A 25,976-nucleotide genomic window follows, 5' to 3' on the forward strand; every position below is an offset into this window, starting at 1 on the left:
CCATAGGTGATAAGAAACTAGCTCAGGGGAAACCCACTCTCACTTAGCAGTGCATTAAGATAAAGTCTGCACAAAAATTGATGAGCTAAAATCACCATTACAGTTTTGTTGGCAACCAAAAAGCCTTCATCCTAAAGCAACTGAGGTAGACGGGCCACCTCAAGGGTAGCTCCTACAGAAAGCTAAGGCGCAGTCTCATGCTCTCCAGACACCTACAGGGATCAGACACCTACCACTTCTCAGGGCCTGTTTTTGTCCCCAACCTACCCTTAGAGATACACCACTCTTATGGTTTGTTTTGAGTCATTCTAAAGCTCTATTTATCTGAGGCCTGAGATGAAAGGAATTTCCCCTTGTTATGTAGAAAACCAAAAAGCATTTGTTCTAGGCCTCTGGACTTAACTCAGGCCTCCTTTGTTCAAGCTTTCAAATTTGCATGGCTCTTTGCTCAGTCTGGGATTTCATTTAGAAAAGTAGGTCACATTTCTTATTTCCTGGGTCTTCTGAAATATTTAACATGCTGTCAATGTTTCTTATGGCTGGAGTACAAAGAAAGGTTAAGCACAAAACCCACCGTTTTTCCCCAACTCTGGGAAGGGGGATGTAGGGAAAAGAAAGAGAATGACCGCCGTCCAGTCTTGACCCCGAACAGAAACAAACCAGTCCTGGCCCTGCCAGCTTCGGGACAGACACACCCCCTTTTCTTACCAGCTCTCCTGCAATGCCATCTCACTGTCGTTAACACAGTGGAGATAAGGAATAAAGCTCACAGCTGGGAATCCTTACCCTCAGGGCCCAGCCTATGATTAATATAAAGGTTAGTGGAATTCTCTCCTGTCTTCTCTAGTGTGCTCTCTGGAGCTTCAATGGGTTCAGCTCTCCACTAGGCCCTTCAGCAGCTCTTTCTGAGCCCACCTGTCTTCCTCAATCTGTCCCCTGGCCTGTAGGAGCCTATGGTGCAGGGCCCAGCCAGCTGTTTGAGTGAGGTAATTTCTGATTTCACAGCTTAGCAGCAGCAGCAAGTGCTAGCCCACCCATCTGTGCAGAGGAGGTATGTAAAATTAGAACCACCACCTTCAACAGGCAGGCAGCCACGCACACTCTACACCACCCTTTCCCTATAGGAGCTGAGCGGCGGGGTAGGGGGCGGGGCGGTTGGACCTGCTGCTGCTTAGCAGCACAACCCACCCTTACTCTCGTGTGCAGCCTGCCCCAACCCACCTGTTCCTGTACCTCTCTGGGGAACTTAGCTTAGGGAAAACGGGGATGGCAGATGGAAGAGGGTGGGAAGGGAGTCAAATCTTCATTACCTCTGGCCTTAGGAGGCAGGCATGACAACGATGCGTGAAAGCTAATCATCTCCAAAGCAGCTTCATTTTAGCCAATAGAGTCAACCTCCCCCTTGCTCAGCCAAGATTCTGGCTGGTCCGAGGTCTACATTCCCTGCTCAAGATCTGGAGGAAGGGCCACAAGGATGATTTAGCCAAAAGGCAGACAGGAAGAGGGAAAAGACAGGGGCCACCAAACGGCACTGCTCACGAGTCAGCTGAGACTGCGTCAGGAGCGAGGGCGCCTGACCCCAACCCGAGGTACGATTCCTGGGTGGTCTCTTACCGAGGTTCATGGGGTGGTCCACTCTGCTCTATCAGGTTGAACTCACAGGTCTGACTAGCGAACTGAGCATATTCTAACAGCCCGCTGATGGGGTTCTTCAGCTGGCACTCTGTCAGTTTCTTGTAGGGTGAACACCGTGGTAAGCCATGACTGTAGAAGGAGGGCATCTCCATGATGGCTCGAAACTCACCTGGTGCTGCGTGGATACTATTCAAGTCATCTGGGATGTCATCTGTGGCCCATTGGCCATTTTCAAAGTCAACATACCCTGTTTTTGAGGGGCCATTGTCATGAACAGGTGGTTTCAGTTTTGGTTCTGGTGTGACCTCTTGCCTATTTTCTAACTTTATGACAGGTTCCTGCCCATTCTCCACTTTTTCTGTGGTTACCGCATTGTTTGAGGCCTCTGACGTGGGTAGGTTACAGGTGGGGAGCTCTACGTTTCTTTTGGTCTCAGGGATAGCAGCTTGAGTGGTTTCAGGAGTACTGTTTGTATTTCTCTTGATCTGTATCCTCTCTCGCTTCTTATCAGTCAGATACCATATGGGAGGGGTTGTCCCTTGCCTGTAGACATCCCCCTGCCTTTCCAAGTCAATCAGCACAGCAGTTACATCGCGGGCCTTGCTGAGGCCAATATTTTTAGCCAAATTCAGGGCAGAGGAGTTGGACACATTAAATAGGTAGTCGCAGATTTTCTCCTTAATCTCAGCCATGTCAAAAGGCTCAGGAGGATCTTCCAAGTCAGACGTGGGAATTCTGTCTTCAGCTTCCCAACTGGGGTCTGAGTTTGGAGCTCCCTGGCTATGAATGTCTGCTCTCCTTACTTGGCTGTGCTGGTTCCAAGGCTGAACTGAGAGTACAAGACTCCACAAAGGGGGCGTTCCTGCTTCCCGATGCAGCTTACCCTTCTCTGCCAGAGAGTATAAAGCACGATTGATTTCCTTCTTTGGGGCTTGGAGCTTCCTAGCCAGATCATGTGCTGTGGTGGCCTTTCTGTCCCCAAGCTCCTCCAAGAGCTCTAAGATCCTTTGTTCCTGATCCTGGCCGATATTCAGTTCCTGGAAATGTGAGGAAAGCCTATCAACACCTCTCCATGGCAGAGACCTGCCACGGGGGGAATGCTGCTGGAACCCTCTCTGATGTACCTGACGTCTGGGAGGCACGCTCCTGGGGACACCCCAGATCTCCAGTTGCCTGCCTCTGGCAGGTGGTCCTGGAAACCTTGGCCAGAGTTCAGGGATGAACGGCGGCAGTGATGGTGTCTGCTTTCCAGTAAGGGGGGCTTCAGGGAGCCGCCCCTTAAGAAACTCTATTTGCTGGAGCTGGAAACTACTGGGATAAGATCCCAGCCCTGGCTGCTGGTGTATGAACTTGCTGCGCTCATAGCCTTGAACTGGATGGCGCTGGTATCTGTTGAGGGAATACCCCTGCAGAACAAGAAGATGGAAAAGAAAGTGAATTAGGACTGCAGTGGTGAGCCTGTCCTTCTCCCTGCCTGCGGGGCTGCACCTGATTCCTAATGGGCTGAGAAGATGAACGGATGTGGGCTTGTGACCCAGCTGCGGTGGCTTGCCCACCTCGTAATTACTGCCCAGGAAGGGAAGAGAGGGGAGCAGGAGGTAAAACACACAGAGCACCCAGGAGCACACGGGGGCTCTGACACCTCACCAGAGCTTCTCCAGCAACCTAACTCATTCTTTTCCCTCAGACAAAATTTTAGGGAGTTGCGAATGAATCTTTCCACTTACTAAAAAAACTACCCTTTTAAAATCAGAAAAACAAATAAATGTTTTGTTTTAAAAACAAACAAAACCAGAAGAATAACTTAAAAATGCCAAGGGAGCCAGGGGACCAGGGAATGGACCACCACACAGCTCCCTTGTCTCTAAAATCTATCATTTGGATGATTGGAACAAAGAGAAAACTGTCAGTGGGTTGGATGAACTGGAACCCAGTCCTCCTCGGCTGTAACAGAGGACGTCTCCCCGCTGGGGAAGGGCAAAGGACCTCACAGGTTCATCTGCTTGCCACTGCCATCTCCGGAGGCCCAGAATTTGGTTTTAGGGGAGCTGATAGTTTCCTTAGGAAGAAAGCACGTCATTCCCATACTTCAGTGTGGTGTCCAGGCTCGGAGGGGACAGCAGGCACCTTTACCCAAACCACCCAGGCTCACCTGCATGTGCGCAGCTGGCAGGGTCTATTCCTCCCACACTCCCTTAGCTACCTCCTAATAGCTGCTGCCACTGCACATCCTTGAGAACCCTGTGCAGCAGGGCACAGGCTATCCTATATTCTCACATACTGCCACGCATTTATCAGAACACTGAGCACTTGTGACCCTTCTCTCCCCCACACAGAGCAGTGCTCCTTCTCTCTCCCTGGTGCTATTCACTGGAGCTGGGTGGAGGCAGGGGGCACTTATGGGACCCAGGGAGGGGGCTGTCAGTAAATACCTTGCTACCTTTCCCCAGGGCTCGCCGACTTGGCGGGGGGGGGGGGGGGGGGGCAACATCTAGGAACAGTGTTTCCTCAGGCTTCCACCCCCCTTGTCTGATTCTCCTGATGGCGACAGGGATCTGCAGGCAGCTGTGCCCCTTTCTTCAGTAACTTCAGCCTCCTCCTCCACCTCCCCACCCCATCCCCCACTCTTGCTAATCAGAATCATTGTATCCTGGCTGGGGAGTTGCTCACTGTCTCTCCCAATGACAGCCACCTCCACCTTTCAGCCACAAGAGTGGCTTGTCCAGCTCCTCATTCAATTTCACTGTTACCCTAGCTGTGGCCACTACCAAACCTCAAACCCTTGAAACTCTTTTCCAGGGGTCAGTAAACTTTTTCTGTAAAGGGCCAGGTGGGTCTTCAGTTGTAGCACAAAAGCAGCCACACAGTACATAAAACTTCATTTACAACAACAGGTGGAGTGCTACACTTGGCCTGGGGGCTGCAGTTTGCAGACTCCTGCTCTTTGCTTTGCGATGGCAACTTCCCTGTTTCTACAACTCCCCCTCCTTACCCTTGTGGGACCTGCAGCTCATGTGACCCCACTGTAGCTGCGGGTCAGCCGCTCCCAATCCTTCCCTATCTGGCTTCACACCCCTCCGCATTCAGCCTGGATCTCATGGTCAGTTCACCCACGGCCCACTGTCCCTTTTCCTGTTCCAAACCTTCCAAATGGGGCTGGAGAAGGACACCGACTCACGCTAATGGGGTCAAATAAATTCTCCTCTTGAACTTCAGTTAGGTTTTCATTGCTGTTCAGTGGTCAATGTGGTTCAACAAACACGCATTGGCTCACTGTGGACTGGGCTCTCTTCTTTAAAAATTCTCCTCCCAGGGTTTGGTGACACAGCACCAAAGGTCTCCTCTCACCTCTTTTTCTTCTGTCTGCCCCTGTCTCCTTCTTTCACCCCTTACCTATAATCAGTCCCCAGGGTTTTGTCTAAGGACCTCTTCTTCCTTCCCCAGGTTGATTTCATCCACTCCCCCAACCCAAACTAGGGCTCTTAAGAAACAGTGTTCAAATCTGTTATCTCCAGCCACCACCTTGTGCTGAAGCATTTAAGATCTGAGTTTCCAAATGCCTAGACAACCTGTCCACTTAGACATCCTGCCGTTATCTCAAATACCACAAATTCTGGACCAAATTAATCTTTCCCCTCAACCCAGTCTCCTGCTGTTCTTATTACTGTTAATGGCATCCTCCTCCTCTTAAGTTATTAAGGCTAGAAACCCGAGTCTTCTTTGCTGCCTACCTGCCTTCCTCCTTTGGCTCCCACATTTAAGGACTTGCCAAGTCCTATCTTGTCTACCTCTCTGTTATTTTCTCTTAAATGTGTCTTCTTCCAGTTCCAGCCCCTAATTACTCTCACCTGGGCTAGCACAAGAGCCTCTAATCTTTCCATCCCTCCACATCCCAATCCATGTGCCTGCATCTCCCTCTACTGCCACCTGTTACAACTCTCACCCTTTCCTTACAGATCTCCTTAAATGCCACCTTCTTCAGGAGACTTCTGACGCCCACCTCTCCCGGCCCACGGGACTTTCCTCTCCCTGAACTCCTCCCATTCAGCACTTGTTACACTGCCAACTTTACCATATCATAGCTACTGATTTTTTTTAATGGCACACGTAGTCTGTAGTGTATCTGAAAGGCGATTAACAATATTAGGTGCCCCAGAAATTACACTCAACTCTCCATTCCCAATATTCCCCATGTAGTATTGACGGGGGGCTGCAGTCGACTCCACAGTAGGCTCCCGGGAGACAAGGACTATGCTTCAGTTATCTTTGCATTCCCAGCACCTAAGACAGCCCCTGGCACAAAGCTGATCCTGAACCAACATTTGTTGAATTAACGACTGCATGAACAAGACACCCTGAGACACACAATCCCATCTCTTTTCTTGCTCCTCTGGCTGCACACACCCCCTGCCCCCAGCATATCGCTAGGGGCGAGGTGCATGTGTGTACAGAGGGTGAGTGCTCAGTTTACAGCCCCGAAGTAGGGGGCTGCTGGGGTTTTCTGATTGGCCCTTAGAGTGACCATGGTAAAAGAACTTTGTTTCAAAGTGGTTCAAGTCAGTTTCTAGCTAAATGCTTTCTAGATTTAAACTGCTACTACTTGGGCCATGAACCTGCAAAATATTTGAATGTCCATCAACAGTCAAATAAATCATGACACATTCATGCTATGGAACAGTACTCACAGTTTTTAAAAAAAATGTGTTACAATCTATTTGTATTCACCTGGAGAGAATTTAGGAATGATATAATGTTAAACAACAAAAAAAGCAAGTTGGAGAGGAACCCGTATACTATAATCCCTTTTTTGTAAACAAAAGAAGAAACCCATGGATATGTGCCTGTGTGTGCATGCTAGAATGAACACAGAGAAAATAAAGAAGGAAAGGATACATGAATTTGTTAACAATAGTTATTCCAGAGAAAGATTAGAGGGAGATTATTAATTTCTTCTTTATACCCCCTTAAGTCCCCTAAAAGCCAAGCCAAGCCAAACCAGCACTTGAGAACAGCCACTGGGAGAGCCACTGAATCGAGTTGGAGGAGGAAAGCCGGCGACTGCCCCATGGTGACCAGTTTAAATCCCTCAACATCTCCACTAGCCCACATCATGTCTGTTTACTATGCAAACTATGTAATAAGCCATTTAACATTCATTGCCCTGCAAAATTTCACTTTAGTCTCATACATTTAGGATCAAGAGATGAGTACCTTTAGCACATGGGCTCCATCATATAATATATTGGTATGCGTGAAGAAATGCTTTTCCCTCAAGTCAGGTGTCCCCATTCCTTTCAAAAAAGGGACATATATATGTGTACCTAGGTAAAATTTACCTTTTTTAGTGTATAATTCTATGTTTTGACTACATAAAGCCGAAGCACATTTAGCCTTATAACAATCACCGTGATTAAGACACAGAACATTTCCATTTTCCCAAAAAGTTTTCTCACGCATTTTGCAGTCAACTCCTTCCCCCACACCCAGCCCCTGGCAACTACCTATCTGTTTGCTGTCCCTCTAGCTTGTTTTTTCCAGAATGTCATATAAATGGGCTCATACAGTACACATCGTTTGAGTCTAGCCTCTTTTGCTCAGCATATGCACTTGAGGGTCATCCATGCTGTTGCATGTCTCAGTCGCTCCTTCCATTTTTTTTTTGCCAGAGCAATACTCCATTATGAGGATGTATCTCAGTTTGTTCATCTAATCACCTGTTGAAGGACATTTGTTTTTTCCCAGTTTTTAGCAATGATGAATAAAGCTGCTATCACCTTTCTCCACAGGTTAAGAAGGGCTATTTTTCATTTCCCAAAAGCCTTCAGAAAGTGGAAAGGATGCAGAGAGGAGACTGCTAAAAAAGAACATTGTCTAAGTGGAGCTAACGAGGGCGGGGGGGGGGGGGGGGCAAGATATGAGGTCCTAGCAGAAAGGCCTTGACGGAGGCCCAGGCCTTGCTCCTCAGACGGGGGTGCGTTTTCCCCCACAGCCCTCTTCCACGCATTGCTCAACACTGCAGAATTAATTAGCATGATACAAATTCCTAGAACAGCAATTTTCTTGGCAAGAAAACACACTCTCTCTCTCTCACTCACAACGCATTATGTCGCGGACTAAAACACGAGCGCAAGTGACGTTTAAGATGAGCCCAAGGCGAGCAAGTTCTCGGTGGCCGGTGGCTCGGAGGCCCGGCCGGCTTACCTGCCTCGGGTCCATGGCGCCCTGGAGGCATGTCCCGGCGCCCGCACGCACGCCCGCACGCCCGCCCGCCCACGCTGGCAGCGCGACCCTCCCCAGGGGGGCCCCTCCCCGCGGTGGGCCCGGCCTCCCGCTCCTGCTCGCTGCTCCCAACACAAGGGGCGCCTCTGGATTCTGCTCCCGACACAAGGGGCGCCTCTGGATTCGGCACAGGAAACGCCGGGGCCGGGCGGGCGGGCGAGCTGGGCTGCGAAATGGCTCCGGTTCAATTTCACTTTCGTTTCTTCGGAACGACTTCCCCTTTGGAAAGTTCGGCCCGCCGAGGGGAGGGGTTTGGGCCAAGCGCACAGGAGCTGTCTGGTTTCAGGCCGATCACAAGTCTAATCCTTTCCTTGCATGAGAACCGGGTAAGATACTCTTTCTTTAGGAAAACAGCTATAAACACCAAGCTGCTAATTCCTCTCACACAGCCCTCTCAGGAATACATGGGATAGAGCAAAAGGAAAACAAAGACCCTGCGGACGAGGCCAGGCACTGGAGGAACAGCCGAGGCTCTGTCCTCTACCTGCCTTCCGCGCTAACTGACCGTGTGTCTAATGTGGAAAGCGGGTGGGGTGGGGGTGCAGATCTCTTCAAATGACTAACATCCCACAGAGGACTATGTATTCATAGTCCTAGCATATTATAAACTGACGGGGAACCCATAACAGCCAGCAAAAAGCAAGACGATGAGAACAGCATCTGAACAATTTAGGATCTACATCATCCATTTGTCCATCCAGGCAAGGGTTAAGTCCTTTATATGCATTATCTCCTTAATCTTCACAACAGCTCTACCTGGTCAGCATTATTCTCAAATTACAGACTTGGAAACTGAGGCTTGACTAAGGCCCTGCCCCACTGCTGCTAAGTCCAGCTCTGACTAGGAAAGCTCACCCTTCGTCACCACTCTGTACTCACTCAAGTTATGCCACGACTTTCCAAAAGATAACTTTTGTTATTTAGAGGGAAAATATTCAATTGATTTCATGATCAGGCTTATATATCTGCTCTACTTTGTTCAAGATAACTAGGAAAAGATTCTTTAGGTGAATTCTAGTGCTCAGTAGCCCCCCTTCCCCCTCCCCTGTGAGAAATCTCTTTCTGTGTTTAATCTCAATTTTATCTTCACTGCTTAGGAGAGTTAGAAGGCAGTCCCTTCACAGCATCATCGCCAGCTGAGGCCCTGTCTCCACTGTCCTCTCATTCCATTCTTCCCCATTTCACATTTCTTTTTTTTGTGAGGAGATCAGCCCTGAGCTAACATCTGCCAATCCTCCTCTTTTTGCTGAGGAAGACTGGCCCTGGGCTAACATCCTTGCCCATCTTCCTCCGCTTTATATGGGATGCCTTATACGGGATGCTGCCACAGCATGGCTTGGCAAGCAGTGCATCTGTGCGCGCTGGGATCCGAACCGGTGAACCCCGGGCCGCCGCAGCGGAGCGCGTGCACTTAACCGCTTGCGCCACCCGGCCGGCCCCCGTTTCACATTTCTAGTGTAGGCTGTGCTCTTTCTCTCTTCTGTGCCTCTGTACTTTCTATTCCTTGGCCTAGAACGTACTTCCTCCACAGCTTCTCATGAAACAGCCTTTCAAGATCTGCTTCAAACATTACTCCCTAGGGAAGGGCGGGGCGGGGGGGTGCAATTTGTGGTTCCTTATTTTGTGCTTCTCCATTACACGGCACTTACCCCTACTAGAGCACTTGCACCATCCTCTGAAAACGCCTCATTCGATCATTTAACACAACTTTACTAAGCACCTAAATGTGCCAGATATGGTGTTAAGCACTGAGGACATGACGTGAGTAAGAGCCCCGTCCTTCAGCTAATAGGCAGCCTGGTGGGCAACATGCATGCTTCAACAATCATCGCAGTATTATGAATTACTTGTTTATATATCTGCCTTTAGAGCTGTAACCTTTTTTCCTCAGGGCAGGGAGCATGTGTTATACATCCCATATTCCCCGCAGAGTGAACTTCAGAAGGTGGGTTAGTTGACTGAATAACAGACTGCTCAGTAGGAAAAACAATGGGCGAAACAGTGCACAGAAACTTCACAAGAGGAAATTAAAAATATCAGTAAACATATGAAATAGTGCTCCATCTCATCACATCAGGAAAAGGCACAGTAAAGCCACAGTGAGTTACTGCCCATCCACCAGATAGGCAACATTAACCACCTGATCAGACCAGGTGGGAGAAAGGATGCAGAGCAGCTCCTAGTCATCACAGGAAACCAGTTTGTCATTGTTTAGGAAAGGTATGAACATACACACCCCACAATTCAGCAACTCTACTCCTAGACCTGGATACGTGTACAAGAAGTGCATAGTTGCCTTATTTGTAATAGCTCCCAAACTGGAAACAACACAAATGTCCATCCAAAGTAAAATGGATAAATAGTGGCACGTGCCTATGATGGAATACTATACAGCAACAAAAATGAAAGAACTAAAACCACATGCAACAAGGTGGGTAATTCTCTAGACATGATATTGAGTGAAAGAAGCCATATATATACTATATGCTTCCACTTACATAAAGTCCAAAACCAGGCAAAACTAAACCATAGTATGTACTGCGTAAAAGATAAGATGGTGGTTACCTCTAGGAGGAAGGAGGGACTTTTGACTGAGAAGGAATGTTCTGGGTGCTGGTGATGTCCTAGTTCTTGACTTGGGTGGTGTCTACATATATGGTGGCTTTCCAATAATTCATGAAGTTATACCCTGCACTTGATGCATGTTTCTCTATGTATGTGCTATACTTCACAATTTTAAAAGGTTAAAAACAACAACAAACCCTCCCAGCAGCAATTCCAGCCTGTCTTCCCGTGTTCTATTTTCCATTTCAGTAAAATGAGTTATGTCTTACCTCTGCTTTCTTGCCTTCGGGCTAAAAAATCCCAAAGAAATGTAACCCTTCTACAAGAATGGTCCAGAAAAGTCTTAATCACAACTATTGTTCAGGGGAAGCTGCACCGCTGCCGCTTCCATCCCTTTGAATCTAACATAGGACGGGGTGGTGAAGCAGGAGGGGGAAATTTGTTTCCTAAACAGAGGGTCAGTTTATGCCTTGACAGAAGAACAGCTGCTCTCGCCATTTAATCTGAGCAGCTCAAGTAACTGCAGCCAGTCTTATTCATAACGGTCTCACCTCCTCCCCTCAGTATTGTTTCAGCTCCCACAACGTTGTGAGGTGGTGACGTAAATCTCTGTGCTGTTCTATTGTGGGGACTTGACAAGTTGGATGATGCTCTTTACAAAATTAGCCAAAAGTAACAGGTTGACTGCAGCACATTTCAGAAAATACAGACAAGCAAACACAGTCAAAATTATCCCTAATCCTCCATTGATACTTCACTGGTGCCTACCCTTCCCGTGTTTCCCTGTGCACAAAGGCACCGTGGACGCCCAGGCATGCCTCTCCTAATGCAGGGCGCTCACCTCCCTGGGGGCCTGTGAGCGTCTGCTATCCGGCTGTGAAGTAACCCCAAAGGCAAGTCCTCCTGGGTACATACCACCCAGGGCTACTTGCTAACACCGCCTAAATGATTAAGAATTCCAATCTAAAATTAGGTATTCATAAAAAAGCCCCTCACTCAACTTCGGCTCATACGTGCCTTCAGGGGTCTGGACTTCCCCAATTACGGAGAAGGACACCTTATCATCTGGGCTACCGCGTTGGTTTTAGTTTCGAATCCCTGCTACTCTTGCTTTTTAAATAACTGTTTTAAATAACTGTTAGTCTGGCTTTGTAATGATTAATTTGGCTTGTTGTGGGTCTTCTGTTTAACCTTACTGCATGCAGGGATGCATATTGACAACAACAGTCTTTTTAGTCTATAATTTCCTATAACCAGACTTTACTGCACATATGGGCTACATCCAATTGGATCAGCTATCTCCCCACTGTAAAGCAGATGTCTGCAAACTCCTTCCACATTTGCTCTTACAGTGATACTGCAACAGCAATGTACCGCCTGTGAATGTACGCTACTTCACTGGCAACATATTATCAAAAAAAGGAATAAATTACTGAGTCATTTTTAAGTACTAGGGCATTATTTTAGAATAGGATTCGCACATAAATAAACTCATGTTCTTATCTTAACTCCTAGGAAATACATAATAAGCAATTCATAGAGTCGCTAGGCACAAATTTATTGCCCTCCTTTTTTTGTTACTGTTTCTCTTCTTTATCATTCAGTTTTTTTATTCCATTACAGCTACTGTTTTATTCCAAACAGCTACTGCAACATAATTTTCAAAATTCTCAGGGTCTTCACACAATAAGCCCACTTGCTTTGATGACCTGTAAGGCTTTCTGTAGACAGAATAGTGAGTTGCCCAACTGGGTGACTGGCGCTCCGCAGCTGTATTTATGCTGATGTATATTCTGTTGATGTTAATGACTAGACTGGCTTTTGAAGTCACAAGAAAGCAAAAGATGCCTCAGGTACCCACAGAAGAAAGAGAGGTCTCCAAAAGCAGATAAGTGCCTGTACCCAATCAAAGTTATCCAGTAAACGAAAGAAGAAAAGTGGTTACTTATCAACTCTCTATAGGCACCAGGCATTGAGATAGTAGGTATTACCATATATTAAAGATATAATATTAGTAATAACGTCAAGACAATACTAATAACAATGGCTAACAGGCCTGTGCTGAATATTTTATGTAAGTTTAAACAGTTAATGTACGTTTAGTCTTATAACAACCCCACAAGATGACCTTATACAACTTGTGGTTTTATGCATTAAGTCCTGACACCCTTAAACTGCCACTCCTATGCTAGACTGGTCTGGCACATGGCACCTGACTGACTTCTAGTGTGGCACAGAAAGGTTCAGCTACTGGCCCACATCTGGCTTCCACTGAGTCACAGTCCACAGGGGGGACCTCTCACTCCCTCTTGCCTTCTCTTCCTCTTCTTCCCTATGACCCAGCCTGTGAGTGGCTCGGCTTAGTCCCAGCTTCCTGCAAGAGCAATGTCCCCATCTCCACAGCTTGTAGGAAACAGAAGTGACAAGTGCAGTCCTGTTCTAGGCAGGCTGGAAGTACAGCCTCTGCCCCGAGGTCTGCAGTGCTTCCTGGGGGAGCAGGCCACTTTCACCAGTAGCCAGCTGCAGAAAGCCAGTTTGCCAAATGGCTAATTCCCTGAATAACCAATTTAGTCAACCACCGATATGCTGACTTTACTTTTTTCTTTAAGCTCTCTAGTCTAATTGACCAGTTTTTATTTTGTCTTCGTAATAGTCTTAGAGGAAATGTACTCTGCCCAGCTCCCTGTTGCTGTAGGGCTGAGACTGAGGAGGAGCCTGGGGGACAGAGGGAGGGTATGAGGTTGAGAGGCTCTTGTAGAACTTTCAGTGGACTGATTTTCTGGGAACTGATCTAGAGCCATTTCCAGGTGTCTACAGTTTTCTTTCCAAAGGGAATGAATAAGGCTTTGCTATTCCTAACACATGTCTTCAAAAGCATTTCCTTCAGCGTAAGTTCACAAAAACTTCCATCTACACACACAGAGGAGGTGTGTGAAGACAGGGCAGAGAGAGATTTGGAGACACTGGAGTGATGCAGCCACAAGTCAAGCAATGCGGGCAGTCACCAGAAGCTGGAAGCAGCAAGGCACGATTCCTGCCTAGAGCCTCTGGAGGGAGCACAGGCTGCGACACCTCAATTTTAGCTGGGTGATACTGATTTCAGATTTCTGGCCTCCAGGGAAGTGTGAGAGAATCAACTGCTGTTCTTTTAAGCTACCAAATTTGTGGTAATTTGTTACTGCAGCTCTAGGAAACTAATATAAGCATCCTTGACAGGCAGTGCAAACCAGGGAGCTCCAAGTACTAGCACAGACCTTGCTCTGCAGCCAGGGATTTCTGCATTTGTGGCTATCATTGGAAAGAGGCTGAAACAGACCAGCTGTCACTGACGACATGTGCACAGTGACAATTTCCACTTTTTACCTAAACGGAACAGTACAGCCTTCTCATTACTGGCCAGCAGAATTAGAGCTTTTTGTTTTATTTGACAAAAAGTGATATTTCTTTAACATGACAAAGGCTGTCTATCACAAACCAACAGCCAATATCATATTTAAAACAAAATAGTTAGGCATTCCCACTAAAATGAGAAATAAAATAAGGAGGCCATCGTTCCCACTATTATCTTATTTCCTCAATTCTGAGATGCACTCCTAACATTTCTGATGTTAGAATGTGAATTACAATATGCATGTACATTTCATATAGTAGGCCCCAAAAGCTATTATTAAATTGATAGCATGTTCTTATGCTCAGTGGTCTTAGAATCAAAGAAATCCGGTATTTAATATGGTTTTGGAAATTCTAGTATATTTTATAACACAAAACAGAAATATGAGATAAACTATTTAAAAAGTAAAGAAAAACAGATTATTTGCAGATAATATCAAAACCCTAGTTGACTCAAGAAGATTAACTGAAAAACTCTTAGAACCAATATCAGTCAAGGAATATGGCTGGATATAGGAGAAATATACAAAACACAACTTCCTTATACGTAGCAGAAAAATACGATATTCTTTTTTTTTTAATTAATTAATTTCTTTTTCCCCCAAAGCCCCGGTACATAGTTGTATGTCATGGTTGCACATCCTTCTAGTTGCTGTATGTGGGACACGGCCTCAGCATGGCCAGAGAAGCGGTTCCTTGGTGCGCACCCGGGATCCGAACCCGGGCCGCCAACAGCAGAGCACGCGCACTTAAACGCTAAGCCACGGGGCCGGCCCAAAATACGATATTCTTAACAGCAAATAAAACATTAAAAAAAAGAGAAACATCTAGGAATAATCTTAAGAAATGGGAAGAGCTTACATATGGAAAAGTACAAAATTCTGCTGAGGAATATACTCTTAAATAGGATACACCAGCCCCAAATGCGATGGCTGAATAGCTTATAAATGCTAATTAGTGTCAAATTATGTAACAGTTTACTGCAAATTCTAATGAGGTTAGGGGCAGTAAGCAGTGGGTACCTGACAAAATGATTAATCTAAAGTTCAAGTGCAAGAACAAGCAGGCAAGAATGGCCAAAATGTTTTTCAAAAAGAAGACAGCTACACTAATTAAATCAAGGCAGTATTGGTATAATACAAGAATGGAGCTACAGACTAACAGAGCAGAACCACATTCCCCTAAATAGACCCTCATGTGTGCGTGGATCCAATGCACGATAGGGAGCCAAAAGCAGCAGTGAGGGAAGAAGGGTTAATCAACAGACGGAGCTCGCCAATTGGTTGGCTTTTGGGAAAAAAAAAAATCTAGTTAGAGCCTTACTTTATATTAATAAACCAAAATAAATTACAAATGGATTAAAGAATTAATATAAAGTATCTTAAATAAAAACACTAAAAAACAAAGTCAGTGCGTATGACTTGACTTGTTTCACAGCGATGGAAGACACCACAAAGGAGAAGACTGACATCTGTTCATTGCAGATAAATTTTTGTACTCAAAAAAGCTATGTAATGTTTGAAAATGTTCATAGTAAAAAGTTTAAAAAAATATATTAATACAAAAATGAAAACAGACGGAATCACAGCTACAACACACATGCAAGACAGAGTTCACATGTATATATGTACATATAAAGCACATACACTTAGATAAGACAGCACATACAGACACAGTGCTCATATAGGCCAGCATTGTAGTTTATCTTTTTTTTTAAATATACTATATTTTAAATATTTATTTAGTGTGTGTGTGCGTGTGTGTGAGGAAGATCAGCCCTGAGCTAACATCTGCTAATCCTCCTCTTTTTGCTGAGGAAGACTGGCCCTGAGCTAACATCCATGCCCATCTTCCTCCACTTTATATGGGACTCTGCCACAGCATGGCTTGATGAGCGGTGTGTCAGTGCGTGCCCGGGATCTGAACCCGGGCCGCCAGCCGTGGAGCGCAAGCACTTAACTGGCCCCTATAGTTTCTCTTTTAATCCTCACAACCACCTTATGAGAGAGGTACACTATTACTGCCCCCATGTTACAGAAGAGGAAACTGAGGCAGACCAAAGCAGTAGAGGTTGTTCAAGGCAACGTAGCCAGGACTTGGCAGAGCCAGGATTCAGATTCTGGCACTCTGGCTCCAGAGCGGGTCTGCCTGGCCATTACACTAAGCTGCCCCCACCAAAACCACAGGGGACAGAACAGCAATTCACGAAAAAGGAAGTACAAATGCCTGTTGAACATTTGGGAAAATATTCAATCACACTAATAATTCAAGACATGAGAATGTAATAAGATTTACATTTTCACTCATAAAACTAACAATTAAAAAAATGAGATTACTCAGTGCTATTTGGGGACTCCAAGGCTACCTTCACAATCTAATCTTGGACTATAGGAATTCATTCTGGTCCCCTTAAAATGTTTTCAAATATGGTTAGGTCACCACCATCTCCCTTTTTAAACCCTTTAGCGGCTACCTATTGCTCTTTGGATAAAGGCCCAAGTCCATAACAAGGTCTGCAGTAGGCCCCTACACCCTGGCCAAGCCTACCCTAACCAGACTACAAAAGGCACCTTCCATCCTGTTTGCCCAACAGCCACAGAGCACCCTTGCAGCCTCGAAAAAGCCAACACACAGTTTTCTCCTCCAGTCCTGTCCCTATCCCGGAGGGTAGAGGGCATGTAAACCTAGGAAGCTTTCTTCATAATCCTTACCACTAGTTGTAGTTGCACATTTGCATGATCATTTGATTAACCATGATGTCTGTCTCTCCTGAGCAGTACGAGTCTTGTACCCCCATGGCCCAGCACAATGGCTATAGAAGGTACTCAACAAGTATCTGTCAAATGAATATACATTAATGATTGAATGAAAGAAAGAGGAGCAAGAAAAGGAAAAAATGAGGAGGAGAAATAGGCACTCCACTATACTGGTGGTAAGACCAAACTGATGGGTTCAAGTTTTTTACAAAGCAACTGGGCAATGTGTGTCTGAAGATTTTTTATTTATTTATTTATTTTTGCTGAGGAAGATTAGCCCTGAGCTAACACCTGTTGCCCATCTTCCTCTATTTTATATGTGGGTCACTGCCACAGCATGGCTGATGAGTGGTTTAGGTCCACGCCCGGGATCTGAACCGGCGAACCCAGGCTGCTAAAGCAGAATGCTCCGAACCTAACCACTATGCCAGCCCCAGAAGGCTTAAATATGTTCATAACCTCATTTAACAGTCAACAATCATTATTATTAGTAATGTAATCCTATTGCTACATAGTTATTATTAATAAATGTAATTAATAGAATCATAAAGATCTCCCTTGAGGAAGATAATTTAAAACCTACTACAAAAATTTATGTTCACTACAGCATTGTTTACAACAGCAAAAAACTGAAAACAGCTTTGATGTCCAAAACTGGCGACATGGTCAAGTAGATTCTGGTGCAGTCATAATTATATAACACATAAAAGTGGTATTTACAGAGTTAATGTCATGGAAGATGTCTTGCTCATAGTAAGCAGAAAGAACATAAAATTGAAAATAGAGAACAGTTTCATCTTTGAAAAACAATATGCCTAAGTGCAGATCCTGCTGACCACCTGCCCTAGAATTATGCCTTCCTTTCTGAGAGAGCCCTGATTCTGCCCACTTTCCTCTGAGAAAGCCAGGCTCCCTCTCCAGACCCAGAGGGAGGATTGTGATTAGTCTAATAACTCTGTCTCGGCGATTCCACTTCTCTGGCCAGTAATATATGTGATACAACTCTGGCCAACAAAACACAAAAAGAAGTCTGCCAGGGGCTCTTCTGCGACAAAGGTTCCCTGCTGTGAGTAAGTGATGACCTGAGGACGGCACAGTGGGGGCTGGGACACTGCCGAGCTGCCGCATCACCCAACCCGGGAACTGCCCTATCTGTGGGCTAACCATCATGGCATTGCATGCAAGACACCAAAATATTAATGATGATGTCTGGGAAGTAGGGTTATCAGTGATTTCACTCATTTTAATAGTTTTCTACAATTTTCAAGTTTTCTATAATAAAGCATCTAACATCTCCAAAATAGGAAAAAATTTACTAAAAACAAACAGATAAAGACGTATTGCATGAACCCTGCCCTTAAGAAACTCACAATCTAGTAATGGAAACAGCCATGTAAATAAATGATTAAAATATGATGTGATAAAACCATAATGAGATACACTTCACAGCTCTCAGAATGGCTAAAATGAAAAAAACTCACCATATCTAATGTTGGTGAGGATATGAAGCATCTAGAACTCTCTCATACACTGTTGGAGGGAATGTAAAATGGCGCAACCATTTTGAAAAACTGGCAGTTTCTTCTAAGGCTAAACATACAACTACCCTATGACCTAGCAATTATACTCTTGGGTATTGACCAAGGAAAGTGAAAAGATATGGCCACAAAAAGACTTATACAAGAATGTTCATAGAACCAGGGGTAGGGAGACGGGGAAAGGGGGAGTTGTTGTTTAATGGGTACAGAGTTTCAGATTTGCAAAATGAAAAAGTTCTAGAGATGTTTCACAATGTGAATATATGTAACACTACTGAATTATACACTTAAAATTGGTTAAGATGGTAATGTCACGTTGGGTGCTTTTGACCACAATAAAAAAAGAAGAAAAGAGAAAGAATGTTCATAAAGCTTTATTCTTAATAGCCCCAAACTAGAAACAACCCACATGTCCATCAACTGATGAATGAATAAACAATTGATATATATTCATATAGTGGATACTGACACACGCAACATGATTGAACCTCACTGAAGGAAGCCACACACAAAAGTACATATTGTATAATTCCATTTACATGAAATTTTAGAACAGGCAAAACTAATCTATAGTGACAAACATCAGAACAGTGGTGGCCTTTGGGGACAGTGGTGACTGGAAAGGTGCATGAGAGAACTTTCTGGGGTGACGGAAATGTTTTATTTCCTTGATTTGGATGGTGGTTAAATAGGTATACATATTTGTCAAAATTCATTGAATGGTATACATAAAATATGTGCTGTTTATTATATATAATTATATCTCAGTAAACAAGAGTCTTAGGGTAACAGTAGGATAAGGGAACTGGAAGAGGCTAATTCAGCATCTTGGCTACACACTGAGAAGCTCTTAGCAGAACCAGAGTGCTTCTTTAAACCAGATCAACTGCCACAGATAAACAGATTCATGCAGCAATTTACGGAAGTGCTAAGAATATGAAAATTATGAGAATTAGACATATATTTGAATCTCAGTTTTGTGGCGCAAGCTTTGATATTCTGATAAATTATTTTAAAAGGGAATAATATATGATAGATACGCTAATGTAAACATCTTTAAAACAAAACATAGACCTTTATCTAATTCAAATTGGTTTTATTTAAAACCTTACACAATATTTTCATGAAATATTTTGTTAAAATCTGAAATAAAACTGAATATTAGCTTTTTAAAGTAATACGTCAAAAAAGCAAACCACAGAATGAGGAAAAAACATTTTAAAGCTTACAAAGGAAGAAATAAAAAAGGACAAAATTTGTCTACAGAAAAATGCAAAGTTAGGTTTTATATGTTTAATGATAAAGCAAAAATTAGATGGCAAACAAATTGGAAAAATATTCACAGCAAATAAAGTTTTTTGTTTGTTTTTTATAATGAGCATATTATCAAATTATTTTTAGAGAATTTGCATAATTTATTTTAAAAACATAATAAGTGAACAGACAAAATATTAACTGAGAATTTAAAAAGTGAAAATAAAAATGGTTAATAAGCAAATGCAAAAAGAGTTCAAACTTAATCGTAACAAAAAATGCAAATTAAAACAAGATAACATTTTTCAATTTAGCTAAGATTTTCTTTTTTGTTAAAATACCCAGTCTTGGAGGGGGCAGAGTGAGACAGAGGCACAGCAAATGGTACGGCATTGCAGTGTAAACCGGTACTCACTTTTTAGGAAGCAAATCAGGACTAAGCACTACAAGGGGGCGTTGGGGCTGGGTCAAAGTGGGGCATGGATGTTGGTGGTAAAGTGTGGCGTTAAACAGCAGCCCTCTTACTTCAAGTCTCTATTGGTATGAGAACCACTTTTTTGTGTTAAAAGAAGAAACAAAGGGTATTCCCCTCCTTTATTTTGTTGGCGGGTGGATGTGGCACGGGTAGGGTTCCCGGAAGATAAGGCACAACAATAGCCAGAAAGATGGATGTGCCCTGCGGGGGCCTCAGATCCAGGTGAAGACCACCACTTAAGCAACCCCTGTCCTGATGCACAGAGTGTGCTCTGGGCCGCTGGTCCCCGATCCAGCTCCACCACACACGCTGAGGCAGGGCAGCTTTGCCCGGGGGAGCAGTGCTAGGTGCAGCAGAAGCACCTTGAAGACAGCGAGGGAAAAGGCCAGGTGCAGATCAGCATGAGGAACACGGCTGCACTGGGGTCAAAACCAAGCGACAATGACGAGATATACATATAGTGTATTTTATTTCATAGCTATGATTGTAAAATCCTAAGAAAAGTCAGGAAGGAGTCATACAGCGAGTTATTATTAGTAGCTCTACCTCTGGAGGGTGAGATGAGCTGAATGGAGAGGGGTCTCATTTCTTTTATAATGTTCTAATTTGGATTTTTTTTAGCCTTTCTTGAGTATTTTGGTATTTAAAAAGAAAAAAAAAATTTAAAGTTCAAAACCCTAGAGCCCAGAACTCCAGTCAAAGAATGTGTTGTTATTTATAAGGGGCTTAGAACAGTGCCTGGCACACTGTCAGGGCTCAAAGTAAATGTTTTAAAAATAAATACTCTAAGGAAAAAAGACTCAAACTATGGAAAAAGCCTTAATATACACCCTATCATAGTTCAGAAAGGTTTGAGGGGAGTGCAACATCTCATGGGGTGGAATTTCCAGGTGGCTTCTCCTTGGAGCCTGACCCTTGGCTTCCGCAGGTTCAGATGCACATTGGGAGAGAGGTTCTGCCTTTCTGGGATGGACCCGCAGTACTCGAGTTTACAGACATTTACAGTGAGAACTGTATCTATCACGCAGATTGGAATCCTCATCAACACGATGCCAGCATTTTCTCCCTGTGGGCAGATTTTCATTCATTCATTTAATAAACATTTATTAAGCACATACTATGTGCCAGGCACTGTTCTAGGCCCTGAGATACAGTAGTAAACAAAACAAAAATTCCTTTCCTCATTATTTTCATGAAGGTGATGTTCTAGTGAGGAGAGACAGGCAACAAACAAAGATACAATGTCAACTGGTTGTAAGTGCTATGAAAAAAAATAATGCCAGCTAAGGGTGGGAGGTAAGGAATACAAGGCAAAGAGCCCCTCTGTCCTCAAGGGACTCAGTCTAGTGGAGAACCCACCAGTAAACAGACAATTATCAACCAGAAATCAAATTCACAATAGGGCTGTGCTTGGGTGTTTATGTGAGCAGAGAGAAGGGGTACCTAACTCATTGATGGAGTCAAGGAAGGCTTCTAGGAGGAGAAGCATGACCCAAATCCAAAGGAAGTCAGTCAGATGAAGCAAGTGGGAAGGGCAACCCAAACAGCAGATGCAAAGGTGTGGAAGAGACAGAGAGCCCATGACCGATGCCACCACAGAATAACGATGTGTGACGGACAAACAAAACCAGGTGGATTCATTCCAGTTGGAAGGCTCTGGAAGGGCCTCAAAGAAGTGGGATATGAATGTACATGCATACACATACATGCACTTGTGGTAGTCATCTGCTGTTTTTGCCTGTCTAGTACCTCTGTACTTTCCCATCCCACGTGGTTATGGAGGGGCAGTTTACTCCTTTATCCCAGGAGTGAGCCTGTGACACAGACCTGTCCAATCATGGTATCTGTCTCCTTGTCCACAGTGATTACAATGCTAGAAGACAGCTGTAAGGTCACAGGCTTGGGGCTGCCAGTAGTCAGCTTTTTCAGTAGTTGTAGAGAAAACAGCAGGAGAGAATGAGGACAATAAATAAAAAGAAGCAGAGAAAGGCAGAGCTGAGAGAGTCCTCATGGCATCACTTCAGCCTCACAATCCAGCCATACCTGAAGCTCATCTTTGGACTTCCTAGTTAAATGATCAAAGGGAGGGAAAACTCTTTTTTGCTTAGGTTAATTTATATTAGGTTTCCGCCATTTGCAACTAGATTAACAGATCCTCTTTTTGGGAAAGAGCTTCACTGTGTGTGTAGAGGTGGTGGGGTATAGAGGTAAAGGGAGGATAGATTATGTCAGAGGGTTTCTCTCATTAAGTTGGATAAAGATGATGAAATAGGTGGCTTGAAGGCATCTGAGAGGGTACAGAAGCAGCAACGACAGCTCCTTGGGTGGAGGAACTGAGCATGCGTGTGTAAGTCACAGTCTACACAGATGGATCATATGAACCTTGAGTTTATATAATAATCCACTCTAATAATCCACTATACAGCTGTAAATCATCTTCGAACAGACAACCAACACAGAATAGCTGATCAAAACCACCAAGAATATCATGTTTAAAACCAGTTTACTATTGCCACATTAATGCACATCAGTCACAGATCTTTCCCAAATATTTAATTTTGCGACAAAATTAATATTCTGAACTCTTTATCCCTGATACCAAACAATCATCCACTGTTCTCCAGAAAACTTAACTCAGGCAGCTGAACCCATTACGGTCCAAGTCAAACAGATGTTAAAGCAAAAGAAACTGCTATATCTCAAGAGATCACTACAGAAGCCCCAAAGCTCAGATCCTGTTGGTCACATATTTGAAAACTCTAATCAGTTGGTCACAGATAATAACACCAATCTTGGTCTGAAACACAGCTACAAATCTGTAAATCCAATAATCAGAAAGATGCTCATATTACACTGTGGTATAGTATAAAAATAGCCAGTTTAAGGGAGCCTTTGTGTATTAACCAACAGGTCTCTTTCTGGCAGAAGTAACAATACTTCAAGATTTTTTCTTCTTTCCACAGGCATTTACCAAACACCTACTGTGTGCCCACAATCCCAGCACTCTGTGCCCATGAGCCTTTCCTTTTTCTCTGGATGAAAAGGCCAAATCTTGGGTTCACATCTGGACAATGCTGGGTAAAATGTAAAATAAAAGATAATTTATCACTGGACAATTTGAGATGTTATTCTTGCAGCAAATACTGGCCCTCCAGACTCTGCTTATGCCTCCTTTCCCCTACTACACCAGGTTCACATTGTCAGGACTCCAGCCACTGAGAAATAACAAGACCAAAAACCCCACAAAGCCTGAGGGCCTGGGTTCAAGTTCCAGCTCTGCCATTAACCAGTGTTAGGATCCTGGCCAAGGCTCACCTTCCACATTTGTAAAATGGGGATAATACCTACTTATTGCACTGGGTTGCTGGAGGGATCAAATAAATTAGCATATGTAAAGTGCCTGGTACAGTGTCAGGCACACAGAAAGTGCTCAATAAAGAGAAGCTAGAATTAACAGAATCAAGTGAGGCCTTAACCTCTTTCCAGTTCTAAAATTCTATGAGGTCTATAGTAGAGAGATTATGGGTTTTGAGACCCCCCTCCCCAAGTCTGCTTTATCATATCTGGCAGGATAACAAACACGCAAAATAGCAAAAAGTTCCCCTGCTTCTCAAGCAGCTGTACCAATGGGAAACCTTCAGCAAGGGAGCAAGTTCGAGTGCCTGGGTGCTGTGCCCTTACTAATAATAGCTAGACACTTCAAATTCTGACAACAACTCTGCAAGGTAGATATAATTATCCTCCTTTTGTAGACAAGACAAAGTAGGAGTAGAGAGGTTAAATAACTCAGTCAATGTCACACAACTAGTAAAGGGCAGACCTGACTCCAAAGTTCACACCCCCTTTGCACTCTATTCCCCTGCCTCCAGAACAGCAAGCACTCTACTGTTTGTTAAATAATGAAATCATGAAAAAGATACTTCAGGATCTTTGAAACGATGGGAACAAGCGTTCTTTGGTAAATAAAGAAGTTGGCATCATCACACACATTTGCTCGACAATTTGATGCTCCTGCGTTGTCTGCTCCCAAGGACCTGTTCTAGCAATCCGGCCTCCCTCTCGGGCAACAGCCACTGTGTAGGCCTCCGTGCAAGTCTCCTCCCTTAGCAGCTTAGACTCTGCTCCCTCAGCTAACCGCGCGCTGGGACGCCCCCACACTGCATATAAAATCCAATGACAGGGATCTCTTTTTGAAAGGCAAGTTTCCCAAACTCTGACACCAACACGGAACACCTGAGGCAGGCTTACCCTCTAGTGGGGCCCAAGAATCAAGCCAAGCAGATGAAGAAAGGGGAGGTGACGCAACTAGGCCTCCTGCACCAGGCCAGACCGAGCCAGAGCGCGGCGGCCGTGACCCCGCACTGGGCTCTCCAGGGCTGACGCCTACGCCTTTCCCCGGTAAGGCACTCCAAGGGCGGCGATACCATCCCAGGGATGAGACGCGGGCCGATGTAGTTAGGGCGAGAAGGAGACGACCTGGAGGAGTCCCAGGCGCCTCGCTCTCCAGTCACACTTTGCGGCGAGGGAGTTGGCGAGAGGGAAACAAGGGGCTTGGGTACCCAGCTGTTCGGCCCCGGCTGGCACGAGCGCCAGAGCATCCGTGCGCAGCCTCTGCCGCCCACACCCGCGCACACACCCGCATGCCAGCACACGGGCCCCGGCGCCCGCGTCCCCGCAAGGCTGCCGAACCCGGTCGCTGAGCCCCGCCACCAGCATCCCCACCTGGCCCTGCGGCCCCCCTCAGAGCCCACCGGGGCGCCCCCGCGCTCCCCCTTCCACCAGCGCCCAAGACTGGAGAGGCGGCGCGAGCCGGGCGTTCCGGCCCGGGAAGGTGATGGCGGAGAAGGAGACAGCCTCTTACCGGGTCTCGTAATTCTCCGGGACACAGCCCGACACCAGAGGCTGCCACTGCCGCCGGGACCCTCCCCCCGCCCTCCCCCACCACGTAGCCCTCTCTACCTTCAGTCGGGAATCAATGGCCCCGTCGCGGATTGGTGACATCACTGGCGCGCCGAGCGTGGGAGGGAGCACCACGTGATTCCTCTTTTGTTTGCGTCCTATTTAGATTAGGTTTTTGTGGCTCTGCCTTCCTTGGGTTTTTTACTGATCTGTTAATGGCGTTGGTGTGGGCATGGTGGGGAGTAGGTACTTCGGTTTGGGATGCTGCATTTTTGCTCATGGCCTTGATGAAACGCCTCAGATACTCTTAACGTAGTTGGGCTGGAAGGCCTGAGATGGTATGTGGGTACTATCTTTTTGTAAAAATTTTTTTAAAAAGGACCTCAAGTACACATAATTAGTTAATAGTACACTATAATTAGTAGTCCTTCGATGGCTCGTTTAAGTTAAACTAATTTATTTTAAAAATGATATATTGAACACCCCCTTTAACTTGCTGCCTCACCACCCCAACCCAAGAACTAAAATATTACCAATAACTTTCACTTACTTATAAGTAGTCCCCTCCTTTACTACTGGCTCCCCCTCATAAGTAACCATCCTGATTTGTGTTTAAAAAACTCTTACATTGATTTTTTTTCACATTTATATGCATTATTAAGCAATATATTTTTATTAGCTTTTTTGGTGTCTTTGAATTTTCATCTAGTGTTCTGGACTTTTATTTTCACGAACATGTTACTAAGTGTCTTAGTCCATTCAGGCTGCTCTAACAAAATACCACAGATTTATAAACAACAGAAATTTATTTCTCAGAGTTCTGGAGGTTGGAAGTCAGGGTGCCAGCATGGTCCAGTACTGGCCCTCTTCATGGTGGCAGACTTCTCCTTATATGGCGACAGGAGCTAGGGAATCTCTGTGGGTCTCTTTTATAAGAACACCAATCCCATTCATGAGGGCTCCACCCTCATGACCTAATAATCATCACTCAAAGGCCCCACCTCTTAATACCCCCACATTGAGCATTAGGATTTCAACGTATGAATTCTCAGGGGACACAGTCATTCAGACCATAGCACTAGTATTCATCCTTCCTGTTGAGTGAAGTTGCATTTCATTCATTTTTGAAGCTGGGTACCTAAGGGTTACTGTAGATATTCAATAAGAACATGATTGCCTTTTGAC

General features: G+C 44.9%; 1 protein-coding gene across 6 annotated transcripts in view; it reads right to left on the minus strand.

Moving 5' to 3' along the window:
- Positions 1–24,807, minus strand: part of ADAR (adenosine deaminase RNA specific) — a 40,986-nt gene extending 16,179 nt beyond the window's left edge. For 4 of the 6 annotated variants that reach the window (XM_058539303.1, XM_058539299.1, XM_058539300.1 and 1 more), the window contains exons 1-2: positions 7,837–7,885; positions 1,615–3,041 (exon numbers count right to left, since the gene is read on the minus strand). In XM_058539303.1, coding sequence (XP_058395286.1) covers positions 1,615–3,041; positions 7,837–7,851 — 1,442 coding nt within the window. In that variant the 5' untranslated portion in view covers positions 7,852–7,885. Of the gene's footprint in view, positions 1–1,614; positions 3,042–7,836; positions 7,886–24,753 lie in introns of those variants that run through there. The other 2 variants (XM_058539301.1, XM_058539304.1) reach the window with 2 other exon arrangements.
- Between the last annotated feature and the right edge of the window lie 1,169 nt (positions 24,808–25,976).

This window comes from Diceros bicornis, chromosome 4 (genome assembly GCF_020826845.1).
Source record: "Diceros bicornis minor isolate mBicDic1 chromosome 4, mDicBic1.mat.cur, whole genome shotgun sequence".
In the NCBI taxonomy this organism is placed as follows: Eukaryota; Metazoa; Chordata; class Mammalia; order Perissodactyla; family Rhinocerotidae; genus Diceros; species Diceros bicornis.